The 26,359-nt window shown below is 37.0% G+C and overlaps 1 protein-coding gene across 6 annotated transcripts in view; it reads right to left on the bottom strand.

Annotated features, from left to right (window-relative positions):
* LOC131048700 (DNA-directed RNA polymerase IV subunit 1) overlaps window positions 1–26,359 on the bottom strand; it is a 199,233-nt gene that overhangs the window by 41,601 nt on the left and 131,273 nt on the right. For 3 of the 6 annotated variants that reach the window (XM_057982763.2, XM_057982761.2, XM_057982762.2), the window contains exons 16-18: window positions 20,909–21,171; window positions 20,638–20,811; window positions 20,367–20,504 (exon numbers count right to left, since the gene is read on the bottom strand). In XM_057982763.2, the coding sequence (XP_057838746.2) occupies window positions 20,367–20,504; window positions 20,638–20,811; window positions 20,909–21,171 (575 nt within the window). Of the gene's footprint in view, window positions 1–9,307; window positions 9,582–20,366; window positions 20,519–20,637; window positions 20,812–20,908; window positions 21,172–26,359 lie in introns of those variants that run through there. The other 3 variants (XM_057982764.2, XR_009106488.2, XR_009106487.2) reach the window with 3 other exon arrangements.

The raw sequence follows: 26,359 nt of genomic DNA, 5'->3' as shown, positions 1-26,359 counted from the left end.
GGTGTGATTCTATCAGCACATAAGGCTGTCCCTAACTTAGTATACCATGCCCTCTGGTTGTCTTCAATTGTCCTTTTGATTATCCTGACGAGGTTCTTGTTGGAAGATTCAGCTAAGCCATTACTCTACGAGGAATAATTGGATGACGTCTACAAGTATACACCATGCTTCACAAATGCCTTGGTATTGTAAGATATGATGGTGGAGGGGACACCGAAGCTTGTCACAATTCCATCAAGGAATTCCAATATTGAGGCCTTAGTGGCATCCCTCAATGCAACTGCCTCTGTCCACCAAGGGAAGTAATCTGTTGCGGCCAAGATCCACTTGTGGCCAGCACTAGAAGGTGGATTTATCATGCCAATGAAGTCTAAACCCCATTGTGCTAATGGTTGATCTGCTCTGATGGGGTGAAGAGGTAGGGCAGCTAGTCTTTGCTTTCCAAAGAAGAACGTACATTTCTTGCAATTCTTCACCCATCTATGTGAGTCATTAAATAAGGATGGCCAGTAATAACTAGCCCTCATTATTTTGATAGTTGTAGTCCTTGCAGAGAAGTGGCCCCCTGAAGAGCCATCATGAAATTCTTCTAACAATCTGCTGACTTGATTTTGCTCAATACATCTTAACAAGACTCCATTAGAATCTCTTCGAAAAAGGGTGCCATCCACTAAGACATAGGGGATGGACTGCAACCTGAAATGCCTTCCTTTGGTCCTGTCCTGACCTTGGGGGTATCTAACTTCCATTAAGAAGGTGGTCATGTTGCTTACCCAATTGAATTGAGTGTCGTTGCTAGTTGGTCGATCCTCTTGTAACACAAGGGCGACCTCTGAAGTAGTCTCAGAAGATGAGACAAGCTATTCACATAGGCCCCTGCCTCTTACAAGCTTGGTGATCTTGATGTTAATGTCGTATTCCATGACCTTGGTTATCCACCCAACTCTCTTCTCGCCGATGTCCTTGTTCAGAAGGAAATCCTTAACACTTGCATGTGGAACAAAGAGCTGGATCCTATTGTTAGACAACATGTGTCTGAACTTTTTTAATGCCCTTACAACAGTGAGGACCTGCTTCGCTACATAGCTATACTTAAGCTCATAGTCCTTTGACCTCTCACTAAAGAAAGCAATAGGTTGCTCCAAATTATCATTGTTCAGTTGTGTTAGGACAACTGAGATGCTAGATTCTCCTCCGAAGGTATGGAGGATAAAATCCCTTTCAAAGTTAGGATTGACAAGGGTAGGGGCTTGAGCAATTGCTTGTTTAATCTCTTCAAAACCGGCCCTCCCCTCCTTGGTCCAACTAAAAACCAAATTTTTCTTCAACATCGAGGTGAGAGGTTTTACCATGGTGGCAAGGTTGGGAATGAACCTCCTCACAAAGTTGATCCTACCAAGGAAACTTTGCAATCCCTTCTTGTGACTGGGGAGTGGGAGAGAAAGGAATAGCCTCCACTCGCTCTGGGTCAATGGTCAATCCATCTTTGGATACAATTTGTCCTCGCAATCTTCCTTGATCAGTAGCAAATACACACTTGCTAGGGTTCAAGGACACACCATACTCCCTGCATTTCATGAACACCTGCTCAAGATGACCAAGATGTTCAGCTACATGCTTTGAATAAACAGTCATGTCATCAAGCTATATAAGCACAAACTTTGCTAATACACCCCTGAAAGCCATGTCCATTGCTCTTTGAAATGTGGCACCTACATTGGTTAGCCCAAAAGGCATCTTACAATAAGCGTAGGTACCAAACTTAGTAGTAAATGCAGTCTTGTATTGGTCTGATTCTTGGTCTAAAATTTGATTGTACCCTGAATACCCATCCAAGAATGAAAATCTTTCTGAGCCACTGACCTTTTGGAGAATCTGCTCCATGGAGGGAAGGGGATAATGATACTTGAGGGAGGCTCTATTGAGGTCCCTAAAGTCTACACATAGTCTTATTTCCGCATTCTTCTTCCTTACAGGGACAAGGTTGGCCACCCAGGAGGAGTGCTTGATAGAGAAGATGATATTGGCTTCTATGAGCTTGGTCAACTCCTTCCTCATTAGTGGCTCAATCTTGGGGTTTATTGGCCTTTGCTTTTGTCTAACTGGCTTTGCATCCAAGTTTAGCTCTATAGTATGTTCGGCTAAGCTAGGGTCAAAACCCTTCAAATCTTCATAGGTCCAAGCAAATATGTCATCATATTTTTGACAAAGCTCAACAAAGGCCTCCTGTTCGGTTGAGGAACATACCTTGCCCAAGTTTAGAGACCTACCTTCGGCAACAACAACTGGCTTGTAATCACCCTTCTTTGCAGCCAGGTTCATCTTCTTCTTCAATTGATCATCTGAGTTGAAAATGCCCTCCAAGGTAACTAAACCTTTAGGCAACTTGTTGGAGTTGAGCAGCGTGATTTGATCTCCATAATAGTCTTGCAGCCTAGACTGATTTTTAGCAAAAAATTCTGCTTCATTTTGCAAGAAACTAATAATCTGCTGATCACTTTTGAACACTTGCCAATTTGCCTAACTGTCTGGGACAGCAAGCCTCACAACAAGCCCGATGTGTTGTTCCTTCTCGCTTGCAACATGCACTGGTATGTCGAATTGAGCACCAACCGCTGCAAGCCTATCAGCATGCTTGCTCTGACCTCTAGGAATACTCTGGATGTTGAAGGCTTTGAATCCTTCAATCAAATCCCAAACCCTGTGTTTGTATGATTTGAGTAGGTTGTTATTTGTTATACTTTGAGCTCAGATGTGATTAACAACCAACTCACTATCTCCAAATACTTGCAAAGATCTGATCTTTTTGTTTTGTGCAAGTTGGAGGCCTTGGATCAAGGCTTCATACTCAGCAACATTGTTGGTGCAACCAAATTGAAGCCTAAAAGAGAAGAAATATTTCTCTTGCTCAGAAGAAACAGGCATCACACTGACGCCTGCACCGTTTCTGTTTCTTGGACCATCAAAAAAATGCTCCATAGCCCCTCTGAATCTCCTTGTGTCTTGATGGGGTTAGGGATAGGAATATCCTCTTCATGGATACAATAGGTACCAAGCCCAGTCTCTTCAGTCTCAGCTAATGGGTCAAACTGAAAAGCATTGGCCCATTCGTCCAGCAAACAATTAGGGACCTCTTGCAAAAGAGTAGTAGGCTCACAAACAGTGCACTCCTCCCCCTCTTCGTGCAAAGTGCAATCCATGTTTATAGGGCTGGGGGTGTAGGGTTGAATGTGGTTTTGCACAATCGGCTCTGCCCTTATGGTAACCTTGGTACCATACCTTGTTCGAAATAGCATGTGGGACCAATCAGAAGACAAGTAGCCACCTATCTTGGTGCTGAAGTCTCTAGACAGGCAGATGGCAAAGAAGGCAGGGAGGTCGATGATTGATATGTCTTGCAAGACATTGCAAGACAGTGCAGCCAAGGCATGCATGCAAGGTTAACTTCAAATTTTTTAACAACCCCTACTGTCTTAATAGAAGTGCCATCCAATTGGACCACCCCTTTAGTCACAAGTTCATATTCTATGCCAAGAAGATCAGCTACCTTCTTAGGCATGACTGAGCTACTAGCTCCTAAATCTATCATGCAGTTGTGAACTAAGTTATCTCCTATGATTAAGGAGAGATAGAAGGGGGGAGGCTTGTTGATCTTGCTTGAATCTTCTTCCTCCTTGGGTTGCACCAAACTGGTGGAGACTGCCTTTCTGCTGGCTGCTGCCTCATCACTTGACTGGTTGATGTCCTTTAGTACCTCCTTGAGCAAATCCCTTTGAAAGACTCGCGCAAGTCAATTACATTCGCAAGGCAAGTTCTGGTGAATCTTTTTGAAGGACTCACGAGGCAAGTTTAGGCGAGTCTTTTTGAAAGACTCGCGCAAGTCAATTACACGGACTCGCGAGTCTTTTGCAGGGACTCACGCAACCCAGTTATGACGCCCAGCAGCGTTAAAAAGTGATTTGTTTTGCATTTTTCCATTCATTTGCCTTTCATTTGCCTTCGAGTTAGAAAGGTGGAGGGTGTTTCACATGAGGCCATTGACTTGGATGAAATTGATCCTTATGGAGTTTGGACCGTGAATGAACAAAATGATGGTGATGATGTCCTCCTTATTGAAGAACTTGCAAAAATACAGAGAGGAGCATCGCAAGAAGCAAAAGGAGCAAGATTGGAGGAAATGGAGGATGAAGATGAGGACTTTCATTTAGAAGAAGAATCATCTCACCATTTAGATACCACAACACCCACTGCTACTACTTCTAGCTCAAGGCCTCAAAAATTGAGCTATATTAGGAAAAGTGCAAAGAGGAAGATGTAGTCTTCTCTTTAGTTTGTTTATTGTTGTTTTTCATATTTGGAGTTGAACATATCATTATATGTAATTTTGTAAACATTTATAAACTTATGCTGCTATTATACATTTTAGAGTTTGAAACTATGAGTAATGAGTATGATTCTATGAATATGAATGATGAAATTTCAAATATTGAGTGTTTGGAGATATATGACATGTAATGTTTCAATTATGGCTCTTATGTTCTCTAAATGCATTAATTTCTTGATGTTTTTTTGTAAAACTACGGGTTTTTTTTTTGTCGAGTCTTTAACGAGTACGAGTCTATCAAATCCACCATCAAACCCTATAAATCCCAAACCATTAAAATTTATTTGAATTCTCCACATATGTACAATTAATAAAGCACAATAAAATGAATTATACATGCATGACTTATTTATACAAGAATAACAAGAGAGTAGCATACTAATTGAGAAAATATAGCAATTGTTTCTTTCTTCATCAATGCTCTTCATACAAATTTGGGTTAGGAAAAAAACCCTTCCAACAATGTGGTCCCTTTTTCCACCTATAAGAGAAGTACAAACTTGCAACATTTGCCAAGGAGTTCTAATTGTCGCTAACTACAAAAACTGCTTTAATCAATTGATGAGTCATACCTACACTTGCCAATTATACAATATAACTATTGTAAAGTATAACTAGTATACATTTTAGCTATCTACACACACCCCTACAAGAAAAGTCATCTTCTAGATCATAGAAAGTAGACAAAACCATGATTATTGAGGGGTTGGGTGAGAACTAAGAAGATATCCCTAGTTGTGGAGACACTAAAGATTGAGTTGAGCATTTAGAAGCAGCAATATGTAGTGTGTACACCTCCATTCTTTGCTCCAAATAATGAGCTACCAAAAGATCCCTTTTTCTAAGAAGGTTTAACCATTACAACATCCATGAGTGGCTTTTTCCTCTCATTAGCAAGTTTCAATTCAATCATTTCCGTATCTTTATCAACCATTTGTTTGTCTTTGTCCTCAATTTCTTTGTCCTTTTGAGAAAGTTCGTTTTCCTTGTCTACCACCTTAATTTTTTGAGTCAATGTAAAGAGTTAGTTGTGCAAGCTATGCTTGGAACCTCTAACTTTGACCCTCTAGTTCTTTTCTTATATTTTGGGAGATACATGTAGACTCATTAATCTGTGCATCAATATTGCAGTGAGTGGTGATTTCACTTTGTAGCATGAGGTACAAACAATGAAATTTTGATTCAAAGAATACACGCTTCTAAAACTTTACCATCCAATCCACCAAAGGGACCATTCTTGTAGGATGCCAATTGTGCTTCATTTCCAAGGTGTCAATAGTAGGCTACCCATAAGTGAGAAAATTTCTTGTGAAGTCTTCATGGCACTCACCCTCAACAAAATATTGAATCCTTTGAACCTCCTTTAGGACCAAGGGAGGTTGACTTTTGTCCAACTTTCTTGCCATATCAACCACCTCACTCATGATGTATTCCATCAACTAAAAATCCTCTATGGTTCCCCATGGATCGCTAGGGTTTGGCTTAGATTGTATGGTGATTTCTTAATCGCTAGTATGGGTAGGGCTTTGACACTCATACAGTTCTGAATCCACATACAACTATGATTATTCTTGCAACTTTTGAAGAATTATATCTAGCTATTAGAGGCTTCCCTTTGGCTGCTATAGACTTCCATCTAGTTGTTGTCCAATTTTTTGTGTAGGGCTCACTCAAGGATACTCCATAACCTCAATGGGAACCCCTAGTAAACTTAGCCACACATTTATGTGTTATAATGCTCCCTTGATAGTTCCATTGGTGTAGTAGTTGGAGAAAGTTCTGCAAGTGTGATGCCAGAGGGTGATGTAATCATTTCTATAATTTCAACCCCCTCATCTTCTTCACTATCGCCTTCCTCTATGGGAACACCTTCAAAAAATAAATTTGCTTGTATATTTTTCCTCTTTCATGCAATTGTCTTGGCTTCCTCTCCTTTTCCTGTAATAACCTTTGTGTATTGTCCCCTTTGGGGATTTCCTAAACTTTGCCCTAAAATATCAATTCCAATTAAAAATAAGAAATGTAATACATCTTAGAACATGAATTTACCAATTGAAATGCCCTTTTACAAGATAAATCTTAATTTAGGTCATGCACACAATATCAGTCATTGGAAATTGGCATTAAATCATAAGCCAAGATGCATCTATTTTGACTAATCGCTAGTCTCCATCATGATATCATATAAACATTACTCATTAAAAATCTAATTAAGACAATAGCCACTCCAACGTGGATTCCGATAATAATCTCATTAGGAATTTGTTAAAACGTTTGCAAACTGCAATCTCAAGGTTGGTCGCCCTTGTACTACAAGAGCATGGAAGGTGAGTCGCCCTTGTATTGCAAGACCATGGAAGGTGGGTCGCCCTTCCATCCCTTAGTTCACCTTGGAGGTTGGTCATCCTCCTCAATCAAGCCCAAGAGCCTAGAAGGCTGATCTTCCATTCCACCTCCTAGCCCATGAGCATGGAAGTCTAGTCATCTGTTCCATCTTCAACATGCTTCATCAACATTTCAGCAACAGTTTCTATCCTTATGGACCAATTGCTAATATTTTCCAAATTTTGAGTGGTCCTAGCCACATGATTTGAAACTTTATTGACTTGATTTTGTTGCAACCATTATATTTTTGTACATATTGCTTGAGTTTGACATTCATTCTCTAGATATGTTTTCTGTGCCAATATTTCCTCCTCTTTTGCATTATTTTGGTTGCCCATTTTGCCAATATCCTATATTCATCTACCTTGTTCAAATTAAGGAATCTTTTGTTGAGACTCTCATTGTCACCCAATCAAATTTTCCATGGCTATTTTCAAGCTAGGTACCATGTACTCCATGGGAAGCATGGCTTCTTTTTTGTACATTACTTGGAAGACTATATGTCCCATATTTACCTTGCATGTCATGTTGTGGGCTCCTAGTATTGCTAGTAGCTTTTCTTCCCAAACTAAGGGGGAATCCAAGACATCAAGAAATGAATGAAGTCAGCAGAAATAAGAACAAATATCAATGAAGGAAATGAAATAATCAAGTTAGACATAGAAAAGAATTGAGAAATAAAATAATAGCAGTCTATATAAAGGAAAGTAATTGGAATGGAAGTATTATTGTATTAATCCCCATATAAATCTGTTACGAAGATGCAGCAATACTGAACTTCCCTCATCAACTACGCCAACCCCAAGATGAATGGACTAGTGGTCTTGCCATTCTTGTGGGCCAAGGGGCTGAATGACTCGGAGGCTCATTTTGTGCCCTTGGGCTAGGTTGAGGAGGATAGTCTCCCGGCCTCCTAACAAGAAATATAGGATTAATAATTATTTACCTAACATCCATTGGAAATCATATTTGGAATCAATGTGAAACATTTGGTAGGGAGATGAAGCAGTACTGTCGGTTCCCTCATCAAGTATGCCAACTCCAAGATGCAAGGATTGGCAGTCTTGTCATTCTTGTAGGCCAAGGGGCAAAATAACTTGGAGTCTCATTTCGTTCCCTTGGGCTTGGTTGAGGAGAACAGTCTCCCAACGCCCAATCAAGCTTTTCTATCAGATTCGTAATATGCATGGCTATTGGAAATAAACTATGTAATGGATAAAAATGAATTCAGGATATTTTGTTTTCAATAAGGATTATTTGTATATGATCTTAGATCCTTGATATTAATGCTTGATGTTAATTAATTATGGTTTTCTCTAAATTGAACTGCAATTATGTAATTTTATTATAGAATACTATTCGTAAATAAATTTTATTGTTGGAATTGTTATTTTGGGGAAAAATTCAGGTCTATCCCTAAAAGGCATATTACAATTTTCTATTATAATTGGATGTACTTTCAAGTTTTGCTGAACTACTGTGCCTTTTTTGGACACCACTATAATTTCTTTTTTTAAATAAAATGGGAGGGAAGATGGCAGACTTGAAGAGAATGTATAAAATTCCACAAAACCACATAAACCTTACACCTATTAACATATTCAATACAGACAGCTTGAATACATACAAAAATTGAAGAAAATGCATATTGCCCTCAAAGCATCATTTTAAGTGATTTGTTACCATCATCATCTTCTATTTTGTTTAAGTGATCCAAGTGGCAGTTTGGGACGAAATCCCCTTGATAGGCTTCTTGTCATGGTTGATGATTCTTTGATAGCGTTTGAAATCAAATTCATGATATGTCAAAAAAATTAGGATTTTCTCTAGAGTCATACCCATTCATATGAGATGTTGAATCTTTCAAAAACACATTTCAAAGAGAACCAATATGCAAAATACAAATTACAACAATAATCCTGAAACTTTCAGAAACAAAAATATTGTGTTTTGATGAGTCCCACTTACAGATCATTTTCACTTCTTTATGTTTTTTGAGGAGTAAGGGTGGATGGTGAGAGACCTATCATGTGGCTTCTTAGCTTCTCGGGCAAATAATTTCTTGGAGGGAAAGATAATCTCAGAGTTGGAGGCAGTTTTACAACGGTGAATAAATAAGTTGAACAAAAGGCTAAAGTCGGAGTATCTCATCAAATAGAAACATGTGTTGTTAGTGAACAATTTATGGGAAGACAAGCAGTTTCTTCATGAACATCTATATTTGACAAGCATTGCAGGGGAGCATTTCCTGAAGGCAAAAAGCATATTATGACCCCAACTGCCTGCATGTCATTAAGCTTTTTTGGGTTATGGAGTAGCCAACCTATGGAGCACATAAGCATTGACTAGTCATATCTTACTCAGAGTTTGAAGATTTTACAATTTCTAGTTAGACAGTTTCATCAGGCATTGGGATATCCCCAACCTGATCTATTCTATATAGATGAGCTCGGTAGTGAAAAGTTAGACATGAAGTGGTGAGCTTTGATCTTACCTTACTGCCTTTGGGAGACTGCTCCCTTGAAGCGACTCCTTTCATTTGGTCCTTCAGCAGTTATCTGCTTACAGATTTCAGATACGGGGTCTACACACTTCATCTATATCACTGCTACATGAAAATATTCTATAAAATCTGCTATGCTCTGTTCTTGATCTCACATATATACTCTATGCGTTATGTTGGAAATGCTATGCTCCGCTGTTGATAGTGGGAGAATCTGCTATTTGTTCTGTAAGATCTGCCTTATTGAGAATAGAAATAGCATCCCAAAAACAAATATTCTGAAAGAAATTTTCTGCCTCCTGAAACATGCTGATTACAGGAAATACAGCTCAGATGTGAGTTCGAATAGCAGCAAAGAACCTTCAACACCAGTAGAACGAGGACTTTGATAAAAAAAAAATTGTGATATTGCTAGTAGGATTCAATTGTGCAGTTTTCGAGTCAAACTAATTGACACAAGTTTCATGAGCAGTGGTTCACAAGAACCCATCTCCCCTGAGAATGAGCATGGGCTTAATCTTGGAGGAAACTCCATGGTTAAGCACGCTTGACTTGGAGTAATATTGGGATCGGTGACATCCTGGGAAGGCACAATGCTTCACCTAGATGAAATGAGTGCTAAGTGTTCCATTCATTCCCATGGGAGATGGGTTCTTGTGAACCACTACTCATGAAACATGGCTCAATGAGTTTCACTCGAAAACTACACAGTTGAATCTTCATAGCTATATCACAATTTGACTTGCTGTGGAAAATTATCTCCTACTTAAACAAAAATTGTTTGTAAGTAATAATAATGTTGTTCAAACCAGCAAAGAAACAGCTCAGGTTCAGCTGTAACTTTGTTCTCAAACAAACTACAAATTTGTGTAAAACCTGATTCTGCAATTCTTACTCTGCCAGGGATTTATCAGCTAAGATGTCTAGTAATGTTTGTACTGCAATCAAAATTATTCTTCTTGAAAATTTGAAATTGAGATCTTTGACTGTTTCCGTGGATGCTCACAATCATTTCAAACCTGTGTGAACCTTGAGTTATGGGAGGTGCTTGAGTCATTTCATTCTCACCTTTTTGCATTACAAACAAGAGATTCAACATCACAGTGGATTGAGAACCAAATGCTTGATTATTCTATTTCTGTACTACTATTTTAGACAGTCATTTAGCTTTTCTAATTCACTCCATTTATCATTTTCCCATTTTCATTTGTTACTTTTTTCTATAAATCATGATACAATAACAAAATGTGAATGGACTGATAAAAGGATATTCATATAGTTTTGTAATAGTTTTTATTTTTTAAAGTTGATCGTTCTCATGATATGAATATCATGTGTTATATTTTTTATTTAATTGTAAGGAACCTCAAATTAGATATAGTTTTGCAATGATTTCCACTTCTCCATTGTTCGTCATTCTTATGATATAATACTGTCTGCTCTATTTCTAAATTTGTATCAAGGAACATACAATTCTAGGTCTAGGTTTTTATGACTGTTATTGTGTATTATCAATTTCTAATAATCGGATTAAGTTCCCACACTATTTCATATCCTGATGCCTTTGGTTTTACTTATTCTTGTAATTTCCAGTAGTATAGCCAAGTTTGTTCCAAACTTCAACTCATCTTGTTTCTGAAATCAACATTTTCTATGTTTCCAAGTTCTTGTTCCTAAATGTTACTACCAGACATGCAGATAGTACAGGACTCCCAGAAATATAACCCAAATTTAGAGATCAAGTAGTGGTATCATAAGAGGCATGTAATGCCCCGCCAAAAACCCTAAAGGAAGAACATCACAATCTATGCTACTAAGGGTGAAATAATTTTATTTTTTTTAAAGAGCATGTGCTTGAATTAAACCATAGCACATCTAATAACACAGCGGAAGTCTAACTCCTGAATTTCCTAAGGGTCACCAACGATTATTACTTCGTAAATTATATTAACACCACGGAAAAACCTATTGATCAACTTATAGGAAAATTAAGCGTTTAAGATAAAATTTCCACAATGAAAGAATTCAAAGTACTCCAAAACAATCATTTAATATACACAAAAGAAGTAAGTAACTGAAATAGCATACATTACAATGTTTCTTTGCTTTACAATATTCGAAAATACATGTTTACAAAAAAAATACATCATGACTTAAAATGTTACATAAAGTTTCGTTTCAAGACCTCAAGTTTTCAACTAAACAATGGTTACGAACAAGAGCTGGTACATGAACCACGAACCAAGAACCTCAGCGAAGTCCTTCCTCGCCTGAAGATACATTCCAGTACATCAAATGGGAAGTGACACTACCACCTGACCATGTGATTTCGAAAAGGAACCACCCCACCGTGTTGGAGATAGTAGATAACCCTCAAGCAAGCAAAATAAGACAAGTACGAAAGGACTACATGACTCCACACACATCCATGTGACCCAACTCACAAAACACTAGTGACTCTAAGGAGAAAGTGTCATTGCATGTCTTACGGTGGATACCATGGTACAGCCTCCATAGGTCCCGGCCCCCATCCTGGGATATCCTGGTAACCTCTCCCGAACCTCTGATTCCAACCAAGTCTCATGCGGACGCTACCAATCCTTTCATGAAGACAAGGTGGTAAGTTTGCCATTCCAGGTCTTCTCGCTACATTATGAGCCCTGTACTAGCACTCACCTATGTGCGAGGCACATTATTTTATTTAACATTTATTCTACCCTCCCCTAATCATTTATTACGTTATCACTTTCTTAACCAACTTCCGACGGGTTATCCTGTCACCACTTCGGGCATGGCCCCCGCTCAAAAGCCTCTCTCTCTCTCTTAGGACACTACAGGATAGTTCTCTCTACGGAACTCTATGGCGACACAGATAGCCATACCTAATCCTGACATACCTCAGATGAAAGATACATAACTACTAACCTAAGGTTGACAATTTGGACCAACTCACAATGGCTCATTTCCTTAAGTTATACATCTAAATATCTAGCCAAAACATAGTAACACAGGACATACTGACAACATGACTCAATGTACTTAACTGCAACCACCATATAAACAAGGCAATCTTACATAAAAACATCTAACACACAACTAACTTGCAGTATGAATATACGTTACCAAGACACGAAGAACAGTTTAGGCGACATAACTCAGAATTTAACACTTAATAACATGTTTAAGAGTTCAATTACTCTTGTTAACTACTATAGGTAAGCAACCTCAATAATTTCCACTTATACCATAAACTAAGATCAAAATAGATATATTTATTTCTTCAAAGAAGTCTTACAAGAAGACATAATACATTTCTCAATAGAATAATGTCTTTATTTTTATTATTATTTTTTTTTTTGACACTAGAGTGTTACATCACTCTTCCGAGAAAAACGGAGAAGTGCACTCGTCAGACTCTACAGGACCTGAAGGAGTATAACCTTTAGATTCGCTTTCACTCAGGGGAAAGTACCCCACGGACTCATTATCACATAAGGGGGTATACCCCTCCAACGAGTCAGAACTTACAACTATCGGTCTTACTGGCGAGCACTCTAGCTTAGGTTCTTTTCCTTTTTCAACAGTAACTTCTATAGTTGGACTCTGAGTAGGACCTTTTTCTATCTCTTTGCTCTCTTCAGGAGCTGGGTTCTCTTCAGTAGGGTTGTCATCCACAACAGGCTTGACAGGTGTCAGAGAATCTTTCTTGACTTTCAAGTAATGAGCATATCCAGCTACGGATTTGCGAGCTGTCTGTTTGACACGCACCGCCTCTGTAACGTATCAACAGTAAGCCATTACTTCCCAAACTATCCTAGAGCAACATCTAATAAATCTTAACAACTAGGCTTGAACGCAAACATAATTCCTTTTATAAAATAATCAAGTGTACAATATGTACAAAATTTCCACAGCTATAGCTATAATACAATTACACTTAATATTTTATTATTTTCCACAAACTAACCCAAACAATAATTTAATACTTTTACCGAAAACATAAACTAGACCATAAACATTACTTATCACTAAGGCTTATAAATAATAATGTTCCAAAACTAAATATATTCCTGACCTTTTTCGGTGTTAACCCGTATGCAAGATCTCTACGTCCTTCTGTCGAACAATAGCGCGCCTTGTGAACCTTATCTCCAATAGACACCAATACTCTATCCCAAAAATCAACTCTTTGATTCTTCCTAAAATATTCTCTCTATCTCTCTATTTTACTCTTTCTCCTCTATTCTAATTCTCTCCTCTCGAGTTCACCGTCCTCCCTTCAATGCAAAATGAAATTCTCTCCCTACTTCCTTACTCCCCACCTCTATTTATACTAGAATTACCCATGACTTCTCCTACGTCTAAGGCTCGGTTATGGAGTTGATGAGGAGTCTTTTAATGAATTACTTTCAGTTTCATCTTCAATTAATCTCCACTCTTTAGTTATATGCCAAAAATCGTGGTAGACTGATACAAAGGATGGAAGGATCAGCAAGTTACAAGCAACTGTCAAACACGTAAGTGTTTGTCATGGGCGAGATAATAGTCCTCGCTGCCAAGTCGCCTTACTCTTATGTCACGTATGCCTCGCATTAAACTTACCACTCGGTGTCCCTTCCTACATAGTCGCCATTATCGCCATGAAGAGTTGGTTCAAAACAAACTGTTTTTACTATGCCTCCACCGCATTTACCAACGTGCAGTTTGGTTCCATCACGAAGGAGGAGTGGCGGTTTAGTGCGCTGAACAGCGAGAGGGGAGGGGTGTCATTGTTTGCTGCGTTGGTGTGACCAAAGGAAGAGAGGAAACGTGTGGGCTATGAGGGAGGAGGGTGGTCGGTGGTAATACCGACCCCTCCCTTTATTAAGGGGGGTGGTCGATAGTAATATCGACCACCCTTTATATTATATATTGGTTTACACTATAATCCCCACCACCACCTTTTAAATAAAATTTGTTTTATTTGTTTAATTATAATTTCTTTATTATATTTTAATAATTAATTAATGACCTCTATTTAAACATTCAACCCTTAATCCCTCCTTAGCAAATTTAAATATATATTTTGATTTTTCAATATTTATAATTAACGGCTTTTCATATGTATATTTAAACAATTGGTTTAGATATATATATTACATGTTCGAAAAGTATATTATATGTGACATTTTAATAATTCTAATTTTATATACATGTATCTTCTCAACATAATAGTTCGAATTGGCGATATTATCTAATGATAGTTCAATCACTTAATCTTTATTCAAATAACTACCTATAATTGACAATCGCCCCCCGTGTATATAATGTCTATACATATATTCAAACGATCGAGACGCAATTATCAAACTAACATGCTGATGAGATTCATATCTACTTATACCATGATATTAACTCATCCTTTATAAACAACATTAAGTCACTAGATCACTTGACTCTTTTTCCTCCAAATACCAAAACTACTCTTTACTCTTATAGACGTAATAAACGTAACAATTACCAATGGCATACAACAATTAAGAACACTAAACACACAAACGTTAAGACCTAAATGAAAGGTCAAGTTGAATAGGCACACTACAAACCCAGAGTACCCAGTGTTGAAACTTGGCTCTGATACCAAATATCCTGAGGAAGAACTCCGAGAATCCTCTCTCTCAAGTCAACTCCAAGGGACAATGCCGAAACTTCGTGTCGCCTACGACTCAAAGCATCTGCCACTACGTTCTCTTTCCCCTGAATGTATCGAACCTCAAAATCGTACTCGCGGAGGAATTCCATCCATCTCCGCTGTTGAGCATTCAAATTCGGTTGTGTGAAAATATACTGCAGACTAGGGTGATCACTATGCAGTTCAAACCGACGTCCCAACAGAAAATGTCGCCATCTAACCAAAGCATGAACTACAGTTGCCAACTCTAAATCGTGAACTGGATAGTTCAACTCGTGGTTCTTAAGTTTGTGAGACTCATAAGCAACCACTCGTCCATCTTGCATAAGCACTGCACCTATACCTTCCAAAGAGGCATTTGTGCATACTATAAAATCTCTAGATGGATCAGGAACTACCAAAATCGGAGCACTGACAAGGAGTTCCTTCAAGGTACAAAAAGTTGACTCACATTGTTCTGACCAAACAAACTTCTTCCCTTTCCGCTGTAGAGAAGTGATCAGGTGTCCTATCCAGGAAAAGCCTTGAACAAATCAACGGTAGTATCCGGCCAAACCCATAAAACTCCGAACTTCTGAAACGTTGGTCGACACTAGCCAATCAACAATGGCTTGGATCTTTGAAGGATCCACGAATACACCTTCCCCTAAAACAATACGACCAAGATAGTTCACCTCCGACTGGAAAAAGTCACACTTTGCCAAATTAGCATAAAGTTGATTTTCCCTCAAGCACTGCATTACCTGTCGTAAGTGACCTTCATGTTCTTCCATAGTTCTAGAATAAATTAATATGTCATCTAAAAACACAAGGACAAAATGATCAAGGTAGGTGCGAAAAACCCCATTCATGAGGCTCATGAAAACTGAAGGCGCGTTCATCAACCCAAATGGTACTACTGTGAACTCATAGTGACCATAACGAGTGCAAAACGCTGTCTTATGAATATCTGCATCCTAGATACGCAACTGATGATATCCAGATTTCAGATCAATCTTAGAGAACACCTTGGCTCCCTTTACCTGATCAAAAAGATCATCAATACAAGGCAAAGGATATCGATTACGGATGGTTACCTTATTCAGCTGTCGATAATCAATGCATAACCGAAGAGAACCATCGTTCTTCTTAACGAAGATAACAAGCACACCCCAAGGAGAAACACTAGGACAAATGAATCCCTTGGCTAACAATTCTTCTAGTTGCAACTTCAATTCACTCAACTCCTGAGTGGTCATCCGATATGGAGCTCTCGAAATAGGTTCTGCACCAGGAACCAAATCAATGTGAAAGTCTATGTCTCTCTTCGGAGGCATACCAGGAATATCCAATGGGAATACATCAGCATACTCTTGAAGAATAGGGTGACTATCAAGAGCGATTTCTCGACTCTTTAACTCATCCATGTCCTCAAGAGTAACTGCAAAAAGCTGACACCCTCTACGCATGCACCGCTTAAGTTGCATAGCAGAGATCATATGTAAGGATATTGGTCTTTGAACTCCAACAATTTTCACTTCCTTACCAAAGTCATCTAAACACTCCACTGTCTTCTTGCGACAATCTATGTGAGCATTATGAGAAGATAGCCAATCCATCCCCAACACATCTCCATAAGAACCCAAAGGAAGAGAGGAAACGTGCGGGCTATGAGGGAGGAGGCTGGTCGTTGGTAATACCGACCCCTCCCTTACCACCCTTTATATTATAAATTGGTTTACACTATAACCCTCCTCCCTCATAGCCCGCACGTTTCCTCTCTTCCTTTGGTCATGCCAATGCAGCAAACAATGACACCCCTCCCCTCTCGCTGTTCAACACACTAAACCAACACTCCTCCTTCGCGATGGAACCAAACTGCACGTTGGTAAATGCGGTGGAGGCATAGTAAAAACAGTTTGTTTTGAACCAATTCTTCATGGCGATAATGGAAACTATGTAGGAAGGGACACCGAGTGGTAAGTTTAATGTGAGGCATATGTGACATAAGACTAAGGCGACTTGGCAGCGAGGACTATTATCTCGCCCATGACAAAAACTTACGTGTTTGACAGTTGCTTGTAACTTGCTGATCCTTCCATCCTTTGTATCAGTCTACCACGATTTTTGGCATATAACTGAAGAGTGGAGATTAATTGAAGATGAAACTGAAAGTAATTCATTAAAAGACTCCTCATCAATTCCATAACCGAGCCTTAGACATAGGAGAAGTCATGGGTAATTCTAGTATAAATAGAGGTGGGGAGTAAGGAAGTAGGGAGAGAATTTCATTTTGCATCGAAGGGAGGATGGTGAACTCAAGAGGATAGAATTAGAATAGAGGAGAAAGATAGAGTAAAATAGAGAGATAGAGAGAATATTTTAGGAAGAATCAAAGAGAGTTGGTTTTTGGGATAGAGTATTGGTGTCTATTGGAGATAAGGTCCGCAAGGCACGCTATCGTTCAAGAGAAGGATGGAGAGATCTTGCATACGGGTTAACACCGAAAAAGGTCAGGAATATATTTAGTTTTGGAACATTATTATTTATAAGCCTTAGTGATAAGTAATGTTTATGGTCTAGTTTATGTTTTCGGTAAAAGGATTAAATTATTGTTTGGATTAGTTCGTGAAAAATAATAGAACATTAAGTGTAATTGTATTATAGCTATAGCTGTGGAAATTTTGTACATATTGTACACTTGATTATTTTATAAAAGGAATTATGTTTGCGTTCAAGCCTCGTTGTTAAGATTTATTAGATGTTGCTCTAGGAGAGTTTGGGAAGTAATGGCTTACTGTTGATACGTTACAGAGATGGTGCGTGTCAAACAGACAGCTCGCAAATCCGTAGCTGGATATGCTCATTACTTGAAAGTCAAGAAAGATTCTCTGACACCTGTCAAGCCTATTGTGGATGACAACCCTACTGAAGAGAACCCAGCTCCTGAAGAGAGCAAAGAGATAGAAAAAGGTCCTCCTCAGAGTCCAACTATAGAAGTTACTGTTGAAAAAGGAAAAGAACCTAAGCTAGAGTGCTCGCTAGTAAGGCCGATAGTTGTAAGTTCTAACTCGTTGGAGGGGTATACCCCCTTATGTGATAATGAGTCCGTGGGGTACTTTCCCCTGAGTGAAAGCGAATCTGAAGGTTATACTACTTCAGATCCTGTAGAGTCTAACGAGTGCACTTCTCCGTTTTTCTCGAAAGAGTGATGTAACACTCTAGTGTCAAAAAAAAAATAATAATAAAAATAAAGACATTATTCTATTGAGAAATGTATTATGTCTTCTTGTAAGACTTCTTTGAAGAAATAAATATATCTATTTTGATCTTAGTTTATGGTATAAGTGGAAATTATTGAGGTTGCTTACCTATGGTAGTTAACAAGAGTAATTGAACTCTTAAACATGTTATTAAGTGTTAAATTCTGAGTTATGCCGTCTAAACTATTCTTCGTGTCTTGGCAACGTATATTCGTACTACAAGTTAGTTGTGTGTTAGATGTTTTTACGTAATATTGCCTTGTTTATAACATTATATGGTGGTTGTAGTTAAGTACATTGAGTCATGTTGTCAGTATGTCTTGTGTTACTGTGTTTTGGCCAGATATTTAGATGTATAACCTAAAGGAAATGAGCCATTGTGAGTTGGTCCAAATGGTCAACCTTAGGTTAGTAATTATGTATCTTTCATCTGAGGTATGTCAAGATTAGGTATGGTTGTCTGTGTCGCCATAGAGTTCCGAAGAGAGAACTATCCTGTAGTGTCCTAAGAGAGAGAGTGGCTTTCGAGCGGGGGTCGTGCCTGAAGTGGTGATAGGATAACCCGTCGGAAGTTGGTTAAGAAAGTGATAACCTAATAAATGATTAGGGGAGGGTAGAATAAATGTTAAATAAAATAATGTGCCTCGCACATAGGTGAGTGCTAGTACAGGGCTCATAATGTAGCGAGAAGGCCTGGAATGGCAAACTTACCACCTTGTCTTCATGAAAGGATAGGTAGGGTCCGCATGAGACTTAGTTGGAATCGGAGGTTCGAGAGAGGTTACCAGGATATCCCAGGATGGGGGCTAGGACCTAAGGAGGCTGTACCATGGTAGCCACCGTAAGACATGCGATGACACTTTCTCCCTAGAGTCACTAGTGTTTTGTGAGTTGGGTCACATGGATGTGTGTGGAGTCATGTAGTCCTTTCGTACTTGTCTTATTTTGCTTGCTTGAGGGTTATCTACTATCTCCAGCATGGTGGGGTGGTTCCTTTCCGGAATCACATGGTCGGGTGGTAGTGTCACTTCCCATCGGATGTACTGGAATGTATCTTTAGGCAAGGAAGGACTTCGCTGAGCTTCTTGGTTTGTGGTTCATGTACCAGCTCTTGTTCGTAACCATTGTTCAGTTGAAAACTTGAGGTCTTGAAACGAAACTTTATGTAACATTTTAACTCATGATGTAAGTTTTTTGAAAACATGTATTTTCGAATATTGTAAAGCAAAGAAACATTGTAATGTATGCTATTTCAGTTACTTATTTCTTTTGTATATATTAAATGATTGTTTTGGAGTACTTTGAATTCTTTCATTGTGGAAATTTTATCTTAAACGTTTAATTTTCCTATAAGCTGAACAGTAGGTTTTTCCGTGGTGTTAATATAATTTACGAAGTAATAATCGTTGGTGACCCTTAGGAAATTCAGGAGTAAGACTTCCACTGTGTTATTAGATGTGCTATGGTTTAATTCAAGCACTTGTTCTTTAAAAAAAAAAAATTATTTCACCCTTAGTAGCATAGATTGTGATGTTTTTCCTTTAGGGTTTCTGGTGGGGCATTACAAGGCAAGCTTTTACAACAAAGGCTACAATTAAATGATTTAGTTTTATCATTTTTATTATTACTAATTTAACTGCCATAGACCTCAAGCCATCTAAACATATTATTTGGAGCTTAATTGTTTTACTTGTATACTTTTTCTTGATCATGAAGATTGTACTTGTCTTGTTTTTGAAGTCCACAGTTTCTCCGTTTGCAAGTTCCTACTCCTAATTATTGCTGTTGTAGACATGTACATAATAAACAGTTCCTAAAAATATAAACCAATATCAAAAATCAATTAGTGGTATGATCAGAGGCAATTTTTTACAACACAGGCAACAAATACATCTTTTAATTTTGTCATTTTTATTAGTAGCAATTCAACTGTCCTAATCCTCCAGCCATCTAAGTGATGTTATTTGGAGTATATTGATTTTTATTTTTATTTGTATAGGTTTTCTCTCATAAGATTGTAAATATAAACCTTATGTACAAGGAAAGAGAAACGAGGTATTCTTTCATTTTAGTTAGTTATCATAGGAAACATTATCATTTGCACATCAAACATTTACATTGCTATAGCTTATAGGAAAATGTTTCCTTCATTGTGAAATGTCATAAAAAATGAAATCATACCTTCTCATTCAGTAGAATATCAAAACACATGCCAGTGCCAATTGAGGGAACTTTACCCCATGTCAGTGAATCCAAAGTCCCAGATAGATTGTCCAAAGAACTCTTCTTAGCTGCTTCCAAAAAGTTTTTTCTCGGTTTCTGCAAAATTTAATCTGAAAAATGACTAACATCAACCTTGAATAATATTTAACATGTGCTTTAAAATAAAGAGGGAAAGATAATCAAGCAAAAGAAACAAATGTATAGTCTAGATTAGGTATATTTGACTCACCGTGAAAAATCCTTCAACAAAAGGAGCAGAAGTTGAAGTTTGATTTAGCTGTTTACTAAGAGCAGTGGGTGTCAAACCATGAAACACTCCAGTAACAGATAGGCAGTCTACTGTCAAGCACAAATGCTCTTTATGTATGGCTTTATCCATCGCTCTAGCAACATGCCCAAGCCTCTGCATAAATTAAAGGTGACTGAAACTCAACATAAAATTTGGCATAAATATAATACATGCAAGAGCTCTTAGTTCAAAGAATGAATAAGCAGCTTGCCTGCAAACAACATGACCGGGCAGCATCGATTCCAATGCTATGCCATACTTCGTAGATACTCTCTGGAACACTACGTTGCCAATCAATGAGATCCATAATTGCCTCACAAGCATTTAGAAGTAAGTTCCATTGTTCTCCTGTTTTACAGTCTCTTGATAAATCAACAGTGACCACAAGCTCACCATTTTGTGTATTCTTTCCAACCTCATCTCCTAGCTTGTTTTCCTCCCATGTTATTTTTACATAATCAATTTTAGAATTTCCTGAAATGAATTTGACACAGTTCAATGTATTGTTTTTTGAAAATAGAGAGATTCCACAAATAGGAACTTGCATACACTAATTATGGTAAGTTACATTACAAACTTTCATAATGTTTCCCCAGAAAAAATATAGAAACTTCCTATTCAACAAATAATGTAATAAGTACAGAAATTTTAAATGATAATACAACTTCCTTCAAATGTTGGAGACCAGAATTAAATATCTTCAAGAATTTTCAATGAATATGTAATGAGCCAAATAACAGACATCATTTTATAAGAGATTATTATAGATGACATTTTCAAGCAAGTGACCCAATTTTACTATAAGAAATCCAACTTCTAGTCATAGATGCAAGACTCGCTGAGTCTTGAAATACTCACGAGTTTCTTCTTGGCGAGTATTTACGCCATAAACTAGCACAGTTTTTCAGAAAAAGTCATTGAGTTTTTGGTGAGTTTTTCAAAAAAACTCAATGAGTCTGTGGCAAAAACTCGGCTGCATAAAAAAAAGAGGCCCAAATGAGTAAAAAAATTATTTAATTTTTTTTTCAAGTCAGTCTCATTCTCTTCATCAGAATATATACATGAAATATAACAATTAAGTATAAGAAAGACTTATACTTTAAGTTATATTTCATGTATATATTGGTAGGATGTTTGAGAGTGGTTTCAGATTTCTAAGAGTTAATGCAAATTCTAGGTTTTAGAAGATCTGATAAATTTTCAGCCTTAGTCAAATTTCAGTAATCATTAGGCTCCTATCAACATTCTCTCGCTCTCTCTATCTCACTCACTCTATCTACCCCGAACTCTATCTCTCTCTCTCTCTCTCTCTCCCACAAACCACCACGAGGGGTGCTACCCTCAACCTCGTTTTGGTGAGGTGAAGGAGCCACATCGGACTCCTAGGACTAGACCCTCTAGTTCTACCTCTCCCCTAGTATTTACTTTTAGTTTTACAAAAGCAATTTGCTATTTTTCATATTGTTTCAGACTCTCAGCCATTAGCATTCCACGTGATGAACGTATTTTGCACCCAATTTGCATTAAAATCAATCAAATATAACTAGATTTATCTTGTTTATTTTATGTACTCATTTATTGACTGATTGGATGCATCTCGTCATTGAATTTTGCCAAAAAATGTGTTTCTAATGAAATTTAAGCAAATTTTTAAGTTGCTGAATTTTCACCAAGCTTTTTCCGAGTTGTATTTTTGGGCCTTCCCAAGATTTTGCCAAGTCCAAGTTTTTCAACTATGCTTCTAGCAATTGTGATGTGATCCTTTTTCAATAAATTACAATTGTTGTTTATTTTTCAGTACTAAAATATCATGTGATAATAGATGAATGAAGTTATAAATCTTTATTTATCACCCTTCTCCAACTTTTTATTACCATCTCAATTTCAAGAACTGAAAGGTGTGCCACAAAAAAATTGCATAATCCATTGGTTAAGTATGTTGTACTGTAATGTCCCCACTTTGAAATAGAATTTAATAATAAATAATAATAATTAAATTAAAATTTTAGAGATTAAATTAAAATATTAAAGAATATAATTAATTAAAATTTAATTAAGTTAATGAATGGTCAAAAGACATGGAAGGATAAGTTGTGACTCCCTCAACAATGAGATATAAAAGGGAGAAGAGAACCTCATTTGTAATGTCCCCTGTTCAATGATAATTAATCTTATTTCAATATGATTTAGATTAGTTAAAATAAGAAACTGGCTCAACAACAATAATCAAATGTGTGCCATTCCATATTCTATTGATTTGATTGTTTGATAAGTAAATTGTTCATTAATTAATTTAAGATGATTAACTTCAACAATTATAACCTTTAACCCTTGCATTACTCCAGTCTAAGAGGAAGAGAATGACTATGTTGCCAAGCGCTTTGATACCAATTTCAATAGGCTTCCCTCAAAGTTTACAGATCCAAGCCCTTACCCCATTTTGGACCTTGTCCTCAAGGTTATCGGGTCGCTGATCCCCACCCTCTCTTGGGAAACAACCTATTGACTGGATTTAGACTGCCCCTCTTGGAAACAAGTCCATCACCTCTCCTTAGTTACTGGTAGTAAAGGCAGGAATATTTTTAAGTAATTCCACTATTATACTGATTTTTCAATCTAATATTGTTATTTGTCTGATCAAACATTATATCTATATACATATACATAAATAAATGAATCAAATAATATTATCTATTATATAAATTATTAACACCACCATTGCCTAAACAGTAATTATTAGTCTATCTAGTGGCTGTAAAGGCAGACAGATCTGACATGTCACTATATATGATATTAAATATGACCGCCATACATATTGCAGTCTATAAATATTACTATGCATACTATATTTATAGTAATATTCATATATTAATATTACTATTAAATTCTGCATAAAAACATTATCAGGCTTCATATATAAAGCATACGTAATAAGCACATCCCCTGTGCATACTGTCGAGAACAAGGATGTTACTGCCTGTAACTTCATGATATTTCTAATATGATCTGAATGATCAGTCTTAATCATTTTTCCCTCCATATTTTCCCCCTGTGTGCAGTATCGGCCTTTACTTATAGACTTATAGTTGTCCGATGTCTCTTTGGGGAGAGATGTGGCTTTAATAAAGGTCACACCTCCCTCTAACAGTTACTTGCCTTAAAAAGCCCGAAACTCCTAGTTAGCTTTCATTATTATTATTGGTTGCTTTGTTAATATTTCTTTGTTAATTAACATAGGGAGTATTATATAAGTCTTTCCTTAATTGGTATTCTTGAATCCGCATATGTAACCTTAATTAATTATTATTGGATATATATTAATGTTGTATACATAAATTATTATATCCATTAATTAATTATTGTATGGTTGTGTGATTAATAATAATAATATATAAGGACATATTAATAATATGTTTATTATTTTATGAGTTTGATTACTTAATACTAAATAAGTTATATCTTTAACTGAATAAACAATAAGTAATATATATGTGTGTGTATGTGTGTGTGTGTATTTATATATATACAAACATTAAATATATTCAGATAGGGCATGAATATCATTACATTTTAGAGGATTAATTATGTTTGGATTGCACTACTGATTGGTATAGGATGGGGATATGACAGCCCTCCCTACTCAAGTTGCTTGTCCTCAAGCAATTGTCAATTTTATCCAAGTTTTTCCATATAAGTGGCATCTGCTGCGCAACTCTAATTTAACCAAGATATTGAGAATTTGCAACACAAGTTTTCTCTCATCTTTCTTCTCTCATTGCTAGTAATTGTAAAGGACTGATTTGGATTGATCATCTTTCTTCTCTCAACTTAATCCTATTACTCGCTTGAGCTTGAAAATATTAGTCCCATTGATGGCCTACTGTTATTGTCATATTAAATTTTAAGGAACAAAGGCAGATTCTTATTCAATGCAATTATCCGTTGGTGTTTTATCCAAAAAAAATTGATCTGTACTTGCTGACTGACACTTTTGGGAGGAAAACAATGTTGGCGTTGCTCAACATGTCCTTTACTGATGGAAGCGATAAAATTACTAATCGAATTCTGTATGCACTTGTACTCATCCAACAATATCTTCTCCAATATACTTAAGTACCCTTGAACTAAATGAGAGCCTGAAGTGAGGAAGGGTTTTAGATTTATTCTTCAAGGGGATCTATATCTTTAGTAAGTAGTACCGGATGTTACTAGAAAAATGAATACCACTGTTATTATAGATTGCTCCCTACATGGTTCTCATGACTTTGCTATCGTTGTCATGAGTTTCCTTTTATGCTAATTTACGGGCGAGCTTGCTATACAAGTCAAGTTCTTACACTATCACTTTGTAGAGTTTGAGCATTTGTCACACTATCTTCCTTCCTATCCTCCGATATATCCCCTATAAATTTCAATGACATTGTCATATGACTCATGTTTGCCAAAAGAAATGTCTTGATGACCCCATTTTAATTTAAATACCAGAATATGATCTTTAAAAATATTCAATAAGTACCAATGAAGCACTCATGGAATAAACTTGTTGAAACACATTAATATGGTGCCTATTCCAGCTATACATTAGGATGACACACAGAGGAAATTATACTGGAAACATGAGAGGCATGGCTCAAACACATAAGCACATGTATACATGTCGAGGCTAAGTCACAAGGTTCGAATTCGAATTCGAATTCGACAGCCATGAAATTTGGATGAAATTCGACAAGGGAAAAATTCAAAAAAAAATTCGGATAAAATTCGCCTTCTATAATTTTGTTTATTTTTAAATATATGTATACTTCTAATAAATTATCAAAATAGTGACCCTTGTTGGAGAAAATCGGAGGGCGGCCCAGCAGTTGCAGACACCCATGACCCAATAGATACAAAGCATATACAAAGAATACCCACGACCAGCTGAGTTGTGTTTAGAGGCGGATAGCAATGCTTTATAGAGTAAATTCGATTAAATTCGATTTTTTTTATAGAAGTTTGAAATTCGATTAAATTCAAACCTCATCCATGTAAATCGCCGTATCCTGTGACTTAGTGTAGAGGTATGCACCCATATACGTATAAATACACATAGCACATAAAGCACATAAATTCACTTTCATTGAGCATATAGCATGTAGAGAAAACGTGAATTTACTTAAGTCAAACAATATTAGGTATACACATCAAATCACTTAAGCCACGAAGCATACATGTGAATACACGTAGCACATAACACATTAAGTCATATACACATGAATTTACTTAAAGCAAGAAGCATACATATCACCCATAGATGGACTACTCACGGAAAACGAGGTTTTGGAGAGTTTTTGGCAAGTTTTTGGCAAAAACTCAGCGAGTCCAAGTTAAAAACTCTCCCGTCTGCTTCCATGAAACCAAAAACGGCAAAAATAGAATTCATTTTTTGTTTTTTGATAGGGTTTTGGGCTGAGAAGGGGGAAGTTGACTTGGAGTGACTTGGAAGGTGATTTGGAGTGATTTTTGAGTGATTCCAAGTGGATTTGAAGGGGACTTGAAGGGGATTTGAAAGGAAAATCAGATTCCCAGGTTAGTTTTTTAATTTTTTTTCTATGCTTTTTTAAAACAGTTTGTTTATTTTTTGTTGCATTTAGATGGATTAGAAATGATTCCTAGGTAGTCT

Source organism: Cryptomeria japonica, chromosome 11 (genome assembly GCF_030272615.1).
Source record: "Cryptomeria japonica chromosome 11, Sugi_1.0, whole genome shotgun sequence".
Taxonomy (NCBI): Eukaryota; Viridiplantae; Streptophyta; class Pinopsida; order Cupressales; family Cupressaceae; genus Cryptomeria; species Cryptomeria japonica.
Note: the sequence above shows the minus strand (reverse complement) of the source record. Positions and strands in the feature narration are given on the sequence as shown.